This window comes from Anopheles bellator, chromosome 1 (assembly GCF_943735745.2).
Source record: "Anopheles bellator chromosome 1, idAnoBellAS_SP24_06.2, whole genome shotgun sequence".
Classification (NCBI taxonomy): Eukaryota; Metazoa; Arthropoda; class Insecta; order Diptera; family Culicidae; genus Anopheles; species Anopheles bellator.
In genome coordinates, this window is record NC_071285.1 from 59998941 (window position 1) to 60012244 (window position 13304).

Genomic DNA, 13304 nt, shown 5'->3' on the forward strand with positions numbered 1-13304 from the left:
GGATCGGTTCAAGTGCGGCGCTACCGTTTGTTTTTAGGGCAATGTTGCAGCACGGTGGTCCGGCAAGATCTGGCCAGAAAGCTAGCAAGGAATTGAAGAAGTCGCAGCTTCGTTCGAAGCATATCATTACCGGTGGGCAGACATTGTCCGTCCGCGACTGCACGGAACGGAGGGCTTAAGGCTAAGTTGGTGAACCATAAACGGCAACACAGTAGCCGTTTGTAGATTAAGATTGCATCTCGCTCTCTCCCTGTCACTCTTTAGTGCTGTAATAAATTGGAGCAGGTCAGTTCAGCGGCCACACAAGAAGATTCCCCGACCCCTCGAGGCCGGCAGTTTGTCTAGCCATCACCGGGGGCCACGGTTTCTGAACACAAAGCTCCCAACAGATACTAGGCCCACCACGCGACGATAAGCGCCGCCGTAAGTCTAGAAACACGGCGATGGAAAAATGAACTTTTTATTTTTATTACACTCCGGAGCCGGGCCTTTTCGCGTACCTCAGGAGAGCTGGTCAGACCGACACGGCCTTAACCGTCCCCGGGCGGTGGGAAGTTGACAGGCGATCCTCGGCTGGCGACACGAGGCCACGCGGAGATGGCAGCGGAGCCGGTTCGGATTCTTCGACGGAAATCAACCGAAGAGGATTCTCCAGTTCAGCTACCAGCGTCGGGCTAGACGTTTCGCTGGGTCTGCCACCAACCATGAAATGGCACGAGACAGCTCGACCCCCACGAGACGCCGGTTTCTATCGCCGTTTTTTGTCTTCTTGTCTTCCTCACACCAAACGGACGACGGCAGATCGGAGAGTGGCCAGCGGCGAAGACGAACTGCTGGTCAACTGCCACCGAGTTGCGGTGTAGAGCGATCATCTTACAAAAACCAACACGAGACCGACCGGCACACTGCGCGAGATCCGATATGTTCTTTCTCTGTCTCTCCCTCGTCCCCGAGTTCTCTTCCTGTCCGCCAAAGGGGAGAAATTAAAATCTTTGCATACATTAAGAAAAAAAACAATATTAGTATTCATCGGACGGAATGTTCCGCGTGCGTGCGCGCGGGACCCCTTGCGTCACGGATCTATCCCTCTCGTTCTCGCGCTTCACTCGCTTTCCCGTTCTTCTCGGACCTCGCGCGCGCGTTGTAGGTGCAAATGCAAGCAAATACCGCGAACCTCCTCCACGAAGGTGGTGGTGAATTTTGCGAGGAAGTTAAACCAGATGCGAGTCTCCGGAATTCCATCTGCTCATTTCTGTCGCACACTCGCTCTCTCCTTCTCCCTCTCTCCTCATGCTCCCCTCGTGGGGTGGCTCGCGTACGCACGAGAGCAGGTTGTCGGTCGCAGATTTTTTACATTTTCTTGTTTATTTCGGTTCTGCCTAGTGTTTCGCTTGGAAACAGAAGACGTTTGGGCCCACAGAACAACGTTCAACTAGAGGCTCTGCGCCCCGGGGAACGGGAATTAAGCCGTCGCGTGTTCCGCAGCGCGCGCGCGCGCGCGCGCACAGACTTGCGGAAAGATATTTCTCGCTCAGCATGGCGCAGCGGTCGCCGCGGGTTGGCCGAGGCAATCGGAAACATTATCCGCCCGATCCACCTGTGCGATGCCAGGAACCGCCTGCCACAGGTGGTGCTACAGGTTCCTCGGCTCCGCAGCCGATCGGTGTCGCCGGGCTGGGCAGAAGAGACTGTGCGTCGATAGCTGGCGAACGTTCCAGCGAGTTTGTTTATCGCGACCCTTGGAATCGCAGCGAATCGCTCTTTTTTGCGGCGAGTTGAATTGTTCAATTTCTTGTTGGAGGTGCTGAGACCATTTCGGTCTTTGGTGCAGATGAAAACTTTCTATTAGTGAGCGTGTACTTGAAGTCCGTAGATTTCTGAACTTCAGAAATCTGTTCCCTGTTCCTCGACGCTGTTGCCCCCCCTGAAACATATACCATAATCTGAACAAGAAACTTCGACAAAACATATCACACTCGCACAAGGCGCACAGGTGCGCCTGGCACTGGCCTGGCTGGCCTACCTGCGTCCATCGCCTGAAGCCACGGAGAAAGGATTGTCGCGAATGATAAGAAGAGTGACAGGGACACAAGAAACCGAAGGCGATGGGAAGCCCGGTCGGTGCGAAAGCGACCGCGCATCGGCATGCTGGACGGCCTACGAGGCAAACCGATCGGATCGTGATGGAATCGGAAATCTCTAGTCGAGCGCGAGCGCGCGCAAGGGGCCTAGAAGGGAGTTTTGTGGCCTGGAAGGGAAACCGGTTCGCCGGGGGGGCTCAGAGGGGGTTTGTGATGGGAAGAAAGCAAAGCAAAGCATAAAAAATATGAAAAGAAATATGGCCGAGTGTTATTATACAATGAACAAGGTCGATAAAGGCCGTTCGGCGGCATGCCAGGCGGCGATGGCCGGGCCGATTGAGCGACCCAAGGGGGTCGACGGTTGAGTGAGACGTGTGCACACGCGAGTGGTATGCACGATCAGCCCTCTCTCGCTCTGTTACTCACTTGACATACAAGATCGTTTCGTTGGCTGATGGGATCCAACACGATATTGGAGGCCATCTCGCTTTCATCTCGTGATCTGCTGTTGGAATGGCCTGTCCCTCGGTCTCATGTAGTGCTTTGGGTGATCGTGTTTTGTGTCGTGGTGCGCCTTCTCTTTCTCAAGCTCCCTGCTTCTCTCTATTTCTCCCTCTCTCGCTCTGTCATGCTCGGAGTAGTTACACTCCGATTCGGGGTGATGGCTCTGCTGTGCATTAAACAAATAAATTTGGTCCCATAAACGTCTCCCGGAATTCCTAAGGAAACTTACGCCGGGTGTATGCAGGACTTTCTTCCAGGTCTTGGCAACCGCAGTTTGGCGAGACGTTTCTGGCCGCTTAACAATCGCTGGCAGAACTGGAGGACATTGACAAAATTCGTTAATCTCCTCCGCTTTCAGGCGAAAGGTAATCGGCCAACCTGCTTGCTGCTCCCAGGCTCTTTGCCAGGGGTCTGATCGACCAGCGCACCTGCCACCACTCGACCCGCAAGGCACAAGAAGCTGCTGCTGGCTCTGTAGTGGCGTTGATGTGTGAAGTGAGGGTCCATTTTCGACCAGACCTTGTAACCAGATGCTCCCTTCGCTCGCCACCACTGCCGTCCGCCTTGCCAGGCTTGCGCAGGCATGCGTCCCCCAGATCGCCGCGTCCTCCGCGTTACCTCCCGTCCTTCAATCCCGTAATGCGATTTATTGGTTGGGCCAAAACATGATGTTGTGGTGGGCCAGAATGTGGGTCAACGATTTTTGGGGTTACTGTTGGTTCGGTTTCGGTTGAGTGTGCGTGTTGGCGAATGTGCGGCTTTCCTATGGAGCACCTCGCAGCTTCTTAGCGTTTTCTTATGTTGAGTTGGCGAACGATGGCCAACTGATAATATGAAGCTCTGCCCGACTCGTTCCGGCACCCCTCTCATGATGTCACGTATTTTTGTGATAACTTGCGATGTGCTTAACGTTCGATATCCCCAATTTCCCGTCGCACTTTCTTTTCGATATACGTTCATATTATCATTTTATGTGTAATGGCCTATTTTGTATTTTTACATCTTCCACAAGCTCTCAATTGCTGTGGCATATTCAGTAATGCAAACCATCCATTTCCTCTGTTTTGCAGACCGCTACTTGGTCAGTCTTTGGTTGCAAAAGTTATTTGCGTTGATTAAGGGTTAACGTTGTTGACTGTGCTCTCGGTGCGGTCTGGGTCCTGCTCAAGGGACCTAGCGTCACCATGGTCAGCGTGTGTGTCGATCAAATCCAGTGTTCATCCAAGAGCCTCCATGTACAATCAGTGGCACTGGGCGACTGAGTACCGCCAGCATAAGCGTCCTGGCGAACGAGGGCCGTTCGCATAAAACGATGCCCAAGCAAAGCCGAGTCCGGTTCGGGCATGTCCGAGGTTACCCGTAGGCTCCGCACCGACGTAACGATTAGTGATTGACGTTGATGAATATTGCATGAAAATAAATAAATTTCATAGAAAGTCATTTGCATATCATGATTCCAGTGGCGGTCTGACGAGTAATTCATCGGAATCGAACATGAGGGAGAGAGTTGTAGAGAGATAGACAGAGCAGCAAAGAGAGAGTAAGATAGAGACACTTTAGACAGGGAGAGTGAGAGACAGAAATAGAGAGAGTGAGAGTTGGTAGCCAGCTGAAGGCCAAAGATGCAAAGGAGATAGCATTAGGAGCCATTGGCCCATACAAGACCGTCCACATCCGGCGATTGGCCAAAAGGAATCTTTGAGCCAAAAGGCTTTGAGAATAGCCTAAGAAAATTGCGTATATGTTTAGAAACTGGCCACAAGGCGACGGCCGTGCGTTTCAATAGGGAACTTTCGCTTTCTGAGTTCGCTTCCGGTGGAATAATCCGAGATGAGCTTTTCGATCGATTGCTGTCACTCGAAATCCCTTGGGAAATCCCAAAATTTATCAACATATGAATTTGACCCCAACGCTTTTCTGGCCGTGTCAATTTACATGTACACTGTGTGGTGCAAAATTTATGCTCCACGCCCGGTGTGAAATTATCGGACACTTTAGAGCGCCATCATTGGCACCTGCCCCGTCTCGATCGGCCTGTCGCCCGTTTGCCGCGACTCGCCGCCCGAAGATTACTTGTTTGCTGTGGTTTTTTCTTCATCATCATCATCAACGTAATTAAATTGTCGACATACGGCCACGGCGGTCGGGGCTGACATTTAGCCGTTGGCCCGATGAGTGGCATTACGTCGTGGCCCGCGCCGAGCATATGCTGCCTGCGCCCAACAATCGATGCTGGTCGCGGCGGTCGCGACGCTTATTTACGCAAAGCATCACTTAGCGATCGGTGGCTGGCAGACGTCTGGAGCCGCAGACCGTAGACACCATAAAGGCTGTGACAGTGGACAGAGCCGGACCGCTTTGCGGGTTGCAACGGTCGACGCATGACTCAGGTGTTCGGTTTTGCGAGGACCGCGCTATCGGGTGCCATCGGAACCGACAAGTTGTTCAGCAAAGTTCAGTGTCAAGATTGCATGATTTATCATCTCGAGATCACATTAGTGTCGGCACTATCGGAGAAAATGTCAATCTGAATAAACGATTTATCAAACGAAGCTTGTAGTGCCATTGCTTCATACGAGGGACCACTAGAAAACTTTAAAGTTTTTAAAACAGATAGAAAGTTGTCCCAACTTTTGTTCCACCCAATCGGGACGCCGTTTCTCGTCAGTGGAGGCGCATGGTTGTTGAAACGGTTTAGCCAAAACCTTTCAACTTTTCGACTTTCGGCACTTTTCGGTCCCTGTTGCGGTTTGCGTTAGGTGGACGAGTGTCAAAATGAAGAGAGCCACGAAGAATATTTTCCAATTTACCCAAAGCGAGGACACAAAACAGTCCGAGCACTGCGGCTTCGATCGAACCATCGAATCGTAAAGAAATTGACAGTCACGAAGAAAGTTTTGCATTCTCTCGGTGACGAGCTCGGATTTTTCCTTGCTGGCTCACTGCCTGGCGGCACGGCGCTGTAGGTTGGAGGCCACCGGAAATGAGCCCAAGGCTGCGGGGACGTCCCGGCAGTGTACAGCCTAGCATAAATCATGCTGCCCTCATTGGGGTCAGTGCTCAGCGGAGCGTAGCGCCACGGCTCGGCTGTTGCTGGCATCGGAAGCTTGAGTTCTTGGGAGTTGCTTCACCACTGCACCACTGCGGCACAGTTCCGGAAGAAGCGAGAAGCGGTTCCGTTTAGGCGATGCTGGCTTCCTTTTCCTTTTCTCCCCTTCGCCGATATCGCCTCCCCGTGGGCTGCAGTTCTTTTGAGCGCGTGTGAGTTGCTTGCGCCAAACACGAGACTGAATTTAAATCCATTTTACAGAGCATAAATAACATTTTCGCTTGCATTGACAGCGCCACCCCGATGGGACGGATGTGTTTGCCTCGTAAGAACCGGCACTTCTGCAAAGGGCCTTAAGATGCAATACACTCAACGAAGCCTCTCTTGGGTCTGGGAAAAGACTCGACACAAACACACGATGGGAGCTGTGTGAAAGCTTTTACCTTCTACCATGCAGTTCTTGGCCAGTTGCTAATGGGTTTCGCCTTCCCCGAGTTGCATTGTATCGATCGATGGCGAGAAGAACCCCGTACAATATTTACGGCAGCATTAATTGTATTTATCGTTTCGATTCCTGAGTATCGTACGTTTTAGCAGCGGCGTCTGCTGGGCGAAACTTTAGGGGCGGCTTTGGAGAATGAAAATAAATGGCTCTACTGACCAGCAGTGGTTGAATGAGCAAACTTTGTGTCCATGCTTTATGTATGCGATGTGGAAGTATGCGACATAGATTGGATTACAAAAAAAAGGTGATGCTTTAACATTTAAAGTTCCTGCGCGACTGCGGAATTGACAGTTTTGTGTCTCTAGAACCCGCCATTAAGCTTGTGCTGTGTTGCTTAACAGGTCTTTTCCGTTCTTTCCTCGGCCTAGTTCTTGGAGGTGGACGAAACACGGATGTGTCATGACGCACCGATTCGAAAGATGAATTCAGCTGCGTGGTCGCTGGGGCAGACGATGCAGCTCGGTTCGGACGTGCGATCAATTAACATATTTAATTCTATGGATGCCAATCATTCTCCGCGTGTGCGTTGGAGTGTGTGGGAGAACCACAATTTTAGACACGTAGTGACTATCAAACGCATGAAATGGATTATTTTTAAATAACTCCGAAAAGTCCAAAGGACACAATGGCAAACTCAAGGCAGTAATTGTTTCGATTTCCTTGCCAGACCACACGCTAACATTGTCACTTGCTGCAACACTCTGTTGCACCGAGCCATGCATTAGAAATTCCCGGGGCCGCACTACCTTCAACACCGTTATGCACCGAGCCGAGTGCCGTTCTCTCCGTCCGAGTGTTTGTTGCGCGAAATGCACCCAGCGGCTGGCGCCACCCGTATCCGCCGTTGGAAAACCACAAACGGGGGCCCGGTGCCGTATACGGCACCGGGCTCTGTGGTGGCCGGCAGGTGAGTCGGACGGGGCAGTGTTGGCGTCCGACTGAACTGATACTATTGTTTTATGGAGCTATCGTCGGGGTTACTCCGTGAGTAGAGCGGCTTCATTCGATTCCTATCCTCGGGCTGATTGCTGGCCATTTTATCTATACTTATTTGGGTTTCTCTCTCTCTCTCTCTCGGTGCGGGAACTCCGCTTCGCTCCAGCGTTGTAATGAGATGGTAAAGATAGCAATCAGTTTGCGATTCCGTTACCGGGAGCGGAGTTCCCGGTTGGGGGGTGGCAATGGGGGCCCCAGCGCCCGGTCGGTCGGATATATGATCTGCATCGGAATGACGCTAGTGTATGGCGTCCAGCGCCGCGGCGACGGCGGCGACGCGATTAGTTTCGCACGGTAGCACCGCGTTAATCGCGCACTGTCGCCGTCGTCGGCGGCGAGGCACCCACTCTCGAGCGAGCGGCGTCTGTCGCCATGACACCTTCGTGCACCGGCGTGGCCGACGGTGACTCCGGTGGCGGTAGTGACGACGAACTTCCCGCGGCGACAACGACGGCGACGACGCGAAACGATGATCGTTTGATAATATTATTAATAGCGCCAACACCGATACCGACGACCGACGGAGCTGCTGACGATGATAATGATAATGACGATGTTATTGATGTTACGGTGACGATGGTGCGGATGATGTTCACTGCTGCGCCGCCGATGATGATGATGAGATACAAGTACGATTAAACTCACTTAAAGTGACGGCTTAATAGGCACCCCCTTTCGGCTCGACAGCACTCGGCGCCCTAATGGACAGTGTTGTCCCGCCCTGTTCCTTGCCTCCGGCTCTCGCGATCCGAATCGAATGCACATAACATGTGCATTAAATAGAATTTCGCGTCCCGATTGCAATTAAGGTATCCGTAATTGGCGCCCGACTCGACAAGTTATCATAACGGTTCTGGCTCGCGACATGGAACTAGAAAAAGGAATAAGTCCCTTTGGGGCGACGATAATCGTTTTGTGACGCTTTGTTTTGAGTGCGTAATGCCACAATTACTGGAAATTGAGAATGTGGCGATTCTCATTCTCATTATCAACATCGACTTCGCTTCTGAGTTACTTAAAAGCGATTCTCTGACTCTCTACTATGGCGCGTTGTTGCTCACAGAATGTTCTAGTCGATTCATTAACAGATTTTCGTTGAATGAAACCTATTTGCATCATATGGACGGGTATTATCTGGCCAGCCCATTCAATTGGGCAAGTCCACAGTGGCACAAAGCAGCTGCCATATGCTCATGATAACCCTCTCTCTCACACTCTGGCCCATTTGCATGCCATAAAATGGCGCCACGCGCGATACACATACGCTGTTACCCTTCCGCAGCAAGTGGAACGTAGAATCCGTTCTGCTTCCGCGTTACATTCCGCTTCCTTCGGGCCGGCAGGTCAAGTTTATGCTGAACCGGATTGAGCGAGACTTATCAGTGGGAGTGGGAAGTAAAAATAAGCAAAGAAACATTGAAATTGGCACCCGTCCTCGTTGCTGGATAAGTGTCGCACGACTCGGACCGTCGCCTGCAGTTTATGGTTCATTATCTCCAACCAAGCAGCTCACCACTGTGACCTTTGTGGGGCCGCGTCAAGGCGGCCAAAGTCAAGAGCGACAATTCTAAACACGACACTTTTTAACTATCTGTCGTCTGCTCAATCTAATGCTAAAGGTTAAGTAACGTTCCCTTTTCGGTGGCAGTGGCTATGTGTAAGGCGCTCGTGGCCCCACCAAAAATGGCCGACTGGCAGGCAATGCGGGGGACTTCCGTTCCGCGCCATTCACTGCCCAATGGGTGCGGTCATAAAATAACCATAACAGCATTAATGTAATCAAATATTCACACTAAAACTAAGCGAACTGCGAAGGCTGCGTGAGTCGACCGGCAGCTTCACTGCAAAATGTGAAAAGTTCGACAAATATTATTGCTCTCACATCGATACGATGCGGCTCGTAAAATTCGTTCCGGCGACTTGGAATTCAATAATGGCGCCAAATCTTATTATATGCCCCAAGCATCGGGGCCGACGACTGCGAAGAAATCGAAAACATCTTACTGATCAGACAGATTTGCTAGTAACGCCATTCGCCATTCGCAGCATGTGGCTCACTCGCTGCCCTTGGCCCCCGAGGATAGCGGCGGCACTTGACACCGAATTCCGTACATCCGCAAGTTCCGCCGGTGCTGTCCGAAGTGGTGAATGGCACAATTCTTTCTGCTTTATTACAACGTAGACAGTAGGACTTTTCGCTCCAGTTTGCTGTTGAAATTGTGCCAACATGTTAGCGGAAGGTAGCTGACAGGATTCGCCATGCATGAGCCGCTTATCGTGGATAGAGTGCAGTTCCAACGTCACCGCTTTTGGCGACCACCCGTTTGGCAGTTTGGTGCATTCTTACCGCAGCTTGCACATGTCACCAGTAATAAAGTAGCACGCAGAGAGACTGCTGCACGGAAATGTAATGGTTTGTAATCCCTGTGACCTCTTGTAAGCTAGCGATTCCAATTCCGTCCAGCAGCTCACGAAGATTTATCGAAGATTCGAATGTATTTAGATTAAGGCGCACGGACAAGGCAACGGATATTAATTTGTTTTCGCCATTTGACCATTTCAGAACGGATTCGTGGAATGCGAGCAAGAGAGCTGTCCGGCAGTGGACGACTGTTACATCTACAAGAAGAAAGGACCCGACGAGTGCTGCGACAAATGTATCGGTGGGTATCTGCAGCTCGCCCGAAGTTGTCCCACATGTTGGTCTAACCATCGAATTGCACCCGCAGGATGTTTATTCCAGGGCCGATTGATCGACAGTGGCACCGAGTGGACCGATCCGGAAGATCCCTGCATGCACTACAAGTGCGTTTCCGGCGTGGTCACCCAGTCGGAGATGAAGTGCTACACACCCTGCTCGAATCCGATCGCACCGCGGAAGGGCCAATGTTGTCCGACCTGCTTCGGTAAGTACGACCACCGTCTCGGCGGGGTGGAGTTTTTAGCATAATGCCGCGCCAAGGTCAGGCGCATCCCGGCTCTCTTTGGGTGGCCGGCAATGAGGGTTGCCGGTCGACCGTTGCGGGATCAGCGTCACTGATGCGCCACTTGATTTACCGACCGGCCATTAAAATCGTATTAGTTCTCGGAAGATGCGCGCACACGGTAACCGGGAAGAAAGCGGTCCCATCTCCTGCCGTGCGCCGTGGTAAACGAATAAGCCGAAAAAGGGAGCGCCATCGCGCTGTGATTGGCCGATGATCGATGCTCGGTCAATGTTCTTAGCGCCTTCGACGGCGTGTGCGCCGAAAAGAGAGCGTGCGTCACGTAGGGAGCGCTCGTAGAATCCAGATGGCAGCGGACTTGTTTGGGCGGACCAGACATCGGAGCGCGGTGGGCTCCATTCCCTGCCAACCTGCTTTGGGCGCGTTGTGCCGACGGAGGATAGAGGAAAATTTGATTGAATTTTTTCCCATCTCACAAGAAGCATTAAATTCCAACATCGCTTCGGCCCACGCTCCGCTATGTCGCCCCGAAGTTAGTGGTCCCGGGGAACTAGCTGGTCTCACTAATCTTCCAAATGTTTGCCTTACCTTCGGCAACAACTTGTTGCTGGTCGCCGTTGTGGGACATTCAGGAATCCCGCGCCGCTTGAATCTCCTCCGCGGCCCGTCACGAGTCGATGATTTATTAACCAATCTTCGTAATCAACCTTCAACTCTGTATCGCCAGGCGTGTGTGTTTGTTTGAGTGCAGATTAAGCTGTGTTTTTATGCCCCATTGGTCGCCGGCCAGAACTCCAGATTTTGATGGGTCCACAACTTACAGAAAGGTTCTGACCGGAAAGCAGAGCACGGGATGATTGATGTCCGCGCGCTGGAAACGGTATATTTTGATGGCATTTCTTAAACGCCACCCGTACGGCGGACGTATTTTCGTGTGACTTTGTGTCTAATTTCTGTCCTCTCCCAAAAGGGATCTGAAGGATGAAATATTTTTCGTTGCCTGTAAAACTGATTCAACGCTGGTTATAGTTTTGTCAAACCAGCGACGTATTGGTGCACTCGGGGGCCGAAAGAACAGGACTCCGGGCCGGCCCCAAACACCGCGGGTATCTTATTAATGCGTGTATATTTTTATGTTGATAACTTTTTGATTTACCGCACTCTGGGTGGTCCACCTTTTACGTGCGCACCTTCTTTGGGTTCCACCAGCGACGATGAAGAAGACGATCATCGTCGATGGGAGAGGCAACGGATTGGAAGCTTATGTCCCTAATGGATCCACTTTGGAATCCGGACGTGCTTTCAACGGGAGGTCTCACATTATATCATCGAACATCATCGGCATAATCGGAGCCAGTCGCTTATCTGTTGAACTTTGGACAAACCGACAGTTTCGGAGCAGAACTTGGGTTTATCGATGTTGCTTAGGGCAGCACTGCGCGAGATAAGACACTGCAAGACAGCGCGCAAGGCTTACAATTTATTGCCCCGCTGAAGAGTGCCCATTACACGGGTTATAAATTTGAATAATAATAAAAAGTCCATACATTTAAAGTGGCTCCGACGAACCGCCGCTGCATAACATCAGGGTAATTACTCACCTTCAAAGTCTCTCCGTTCCTGCACTTGTTGCTCAGTAATTATACACATTTACTATGGTAATGTCGCCAGGGCCCCTAGGTCTGGCAGGGCACGGGTGGTAGATATTTTATTTGATCTTGCGTGATCACCCGCATCCGATCGCCGGATTCGCTGATGGATCGGTCGCCGAAGTAGAAATCAATTTGTGATAAATTAAATCAACACCTTCGAAGGCCGCTGTCTCGGCATGAACCGACTGGACCCTCGTGGTCCTGATCATACGGGCACGCGATCGTGTTGGAGATTTTTTTTTGCATAATTACGGAAATTCAGCAACACGGTTTAGATCGCGGTGCCCGCCCAACGGAGCGGATGGATGTGCGTACCAGGCGATCCAACCACCCCCCGGACCCCGGTTCCTGCAGATGGATGCCGATCACGCGAGGGGATGCTGCTCGAATGACGAGGCTGTAAAGTTTATCGCACTGCCAATCGTCAATTGGCTTCATCGAGCAAAATGATTGGGCGGCGATTTTGCACCACGATCGACACCACCGGTCCGTGCGCTGGGGCTTAACCCGCCTGCGACCATCGCGAGGCTGAACCGAGGCCGACTCGAGGCGAGTAATAAGATGGTAAAATTTACGATAGCGCTCGTTGCCTTTGAGATCGCGCTATAAAAATGTCGTATTTACATAAGAAATATCTTTTGCGATAAAATATTTCCTATCGCTTCGCCGGCGGAGCGGCCATCACTCCATCCATTTGTTTTCGTTTCCCTCGCCGGACCCAGCCTAGGGCAGCTTAGCACTTTCACCCACTTTGTGCGATGGCAGCGCGTCGCTTAGTTCGGCGCGGTTTTTGCGGCCTCAGAGCTTTGCATTCCTTCTGTGTGCAGTTTTATTTACGAACACTTCCTTCAAGACGATAATTCCGCCGTCGACCCTTTAGAGATCGCAGGCGCGCTTAGCAGCCTCTCGGAGTTGGCCTCTCTGGTGTCGGAGCGCGTGCTGTAAGATAAAGTGCCGCGTTATTCCGGAGATCTCTACCCACCCGGGGGCAAGGGTGTAGGCCATTATCAAGGCTTCAGTTGCATTGTCCACGGGGTTCTAGGTGACGGGCCGACTGTTGCCAGTTGTAGTTGAAGCGTGCCGTTAAGCGTGCTTCCCGCACTGACTCTACCGAGGGGCAGAAGATCGTGAAAAGTCAGTCGTTAAAATCGGCAGTAAATGGGCTGGCGATTGGTTTCGAATACATAAACGCTGCAGCACCACCACCAGCGGCAACAACCATGATGGGCCAGATAATGATGATATAACATTCCGGGCCGAGCGAATCCGGAGGGTTGGCCATTCTGGCTCGGGCTTCTCGCTTCAATCGTTAGAGCGGAGTTGCGGCGGTTTTTATGGCGAAATGTCAATGGCAAAGGATCAACGATGTCACTGTCCAATTTATCGCTGAATTGCTGAGGCCTCTCCAAGGTCCTTCCGTGGCCGCGACGTCGTGCGAAACAATTAAGTGATCTATCCAAATTGATACATCAACCACTTCGTTTACCTCTGCATTCCACGCGAAGTCATTCCGTTCCGTCAAAAGCAGCGTTCGTTTCATAAATTATAATCGCCACCCAACGGCACCGCTTG

At 51.6% G+C, this 13304-nt stretch overlaps 1 protein-coding gene across 1 annotated transcript in view; it reads left to right on the forward strand.

Moving 5' to 3' along the window:
• Nucleotides 1–13304, forward strand: part of LOC131216038 (BMP-binding endothelial regulator protein) — a 43179-nt gene that overhangs the window by 14626 nt on the left and 15249 nt on the right. The window contains exons 4-5 of the mRNA XM_058210436.1: nt 9699–9798; nt 9865–10041. Coding sequence (XP_058066419.1) covers nt 9699–9798; nt 9865–10041 — 277 coding nt within the window. The remainder of the gene's footprint in view (nt 1–9698; nt 9799–9864; nt 10042–13304) is intronic.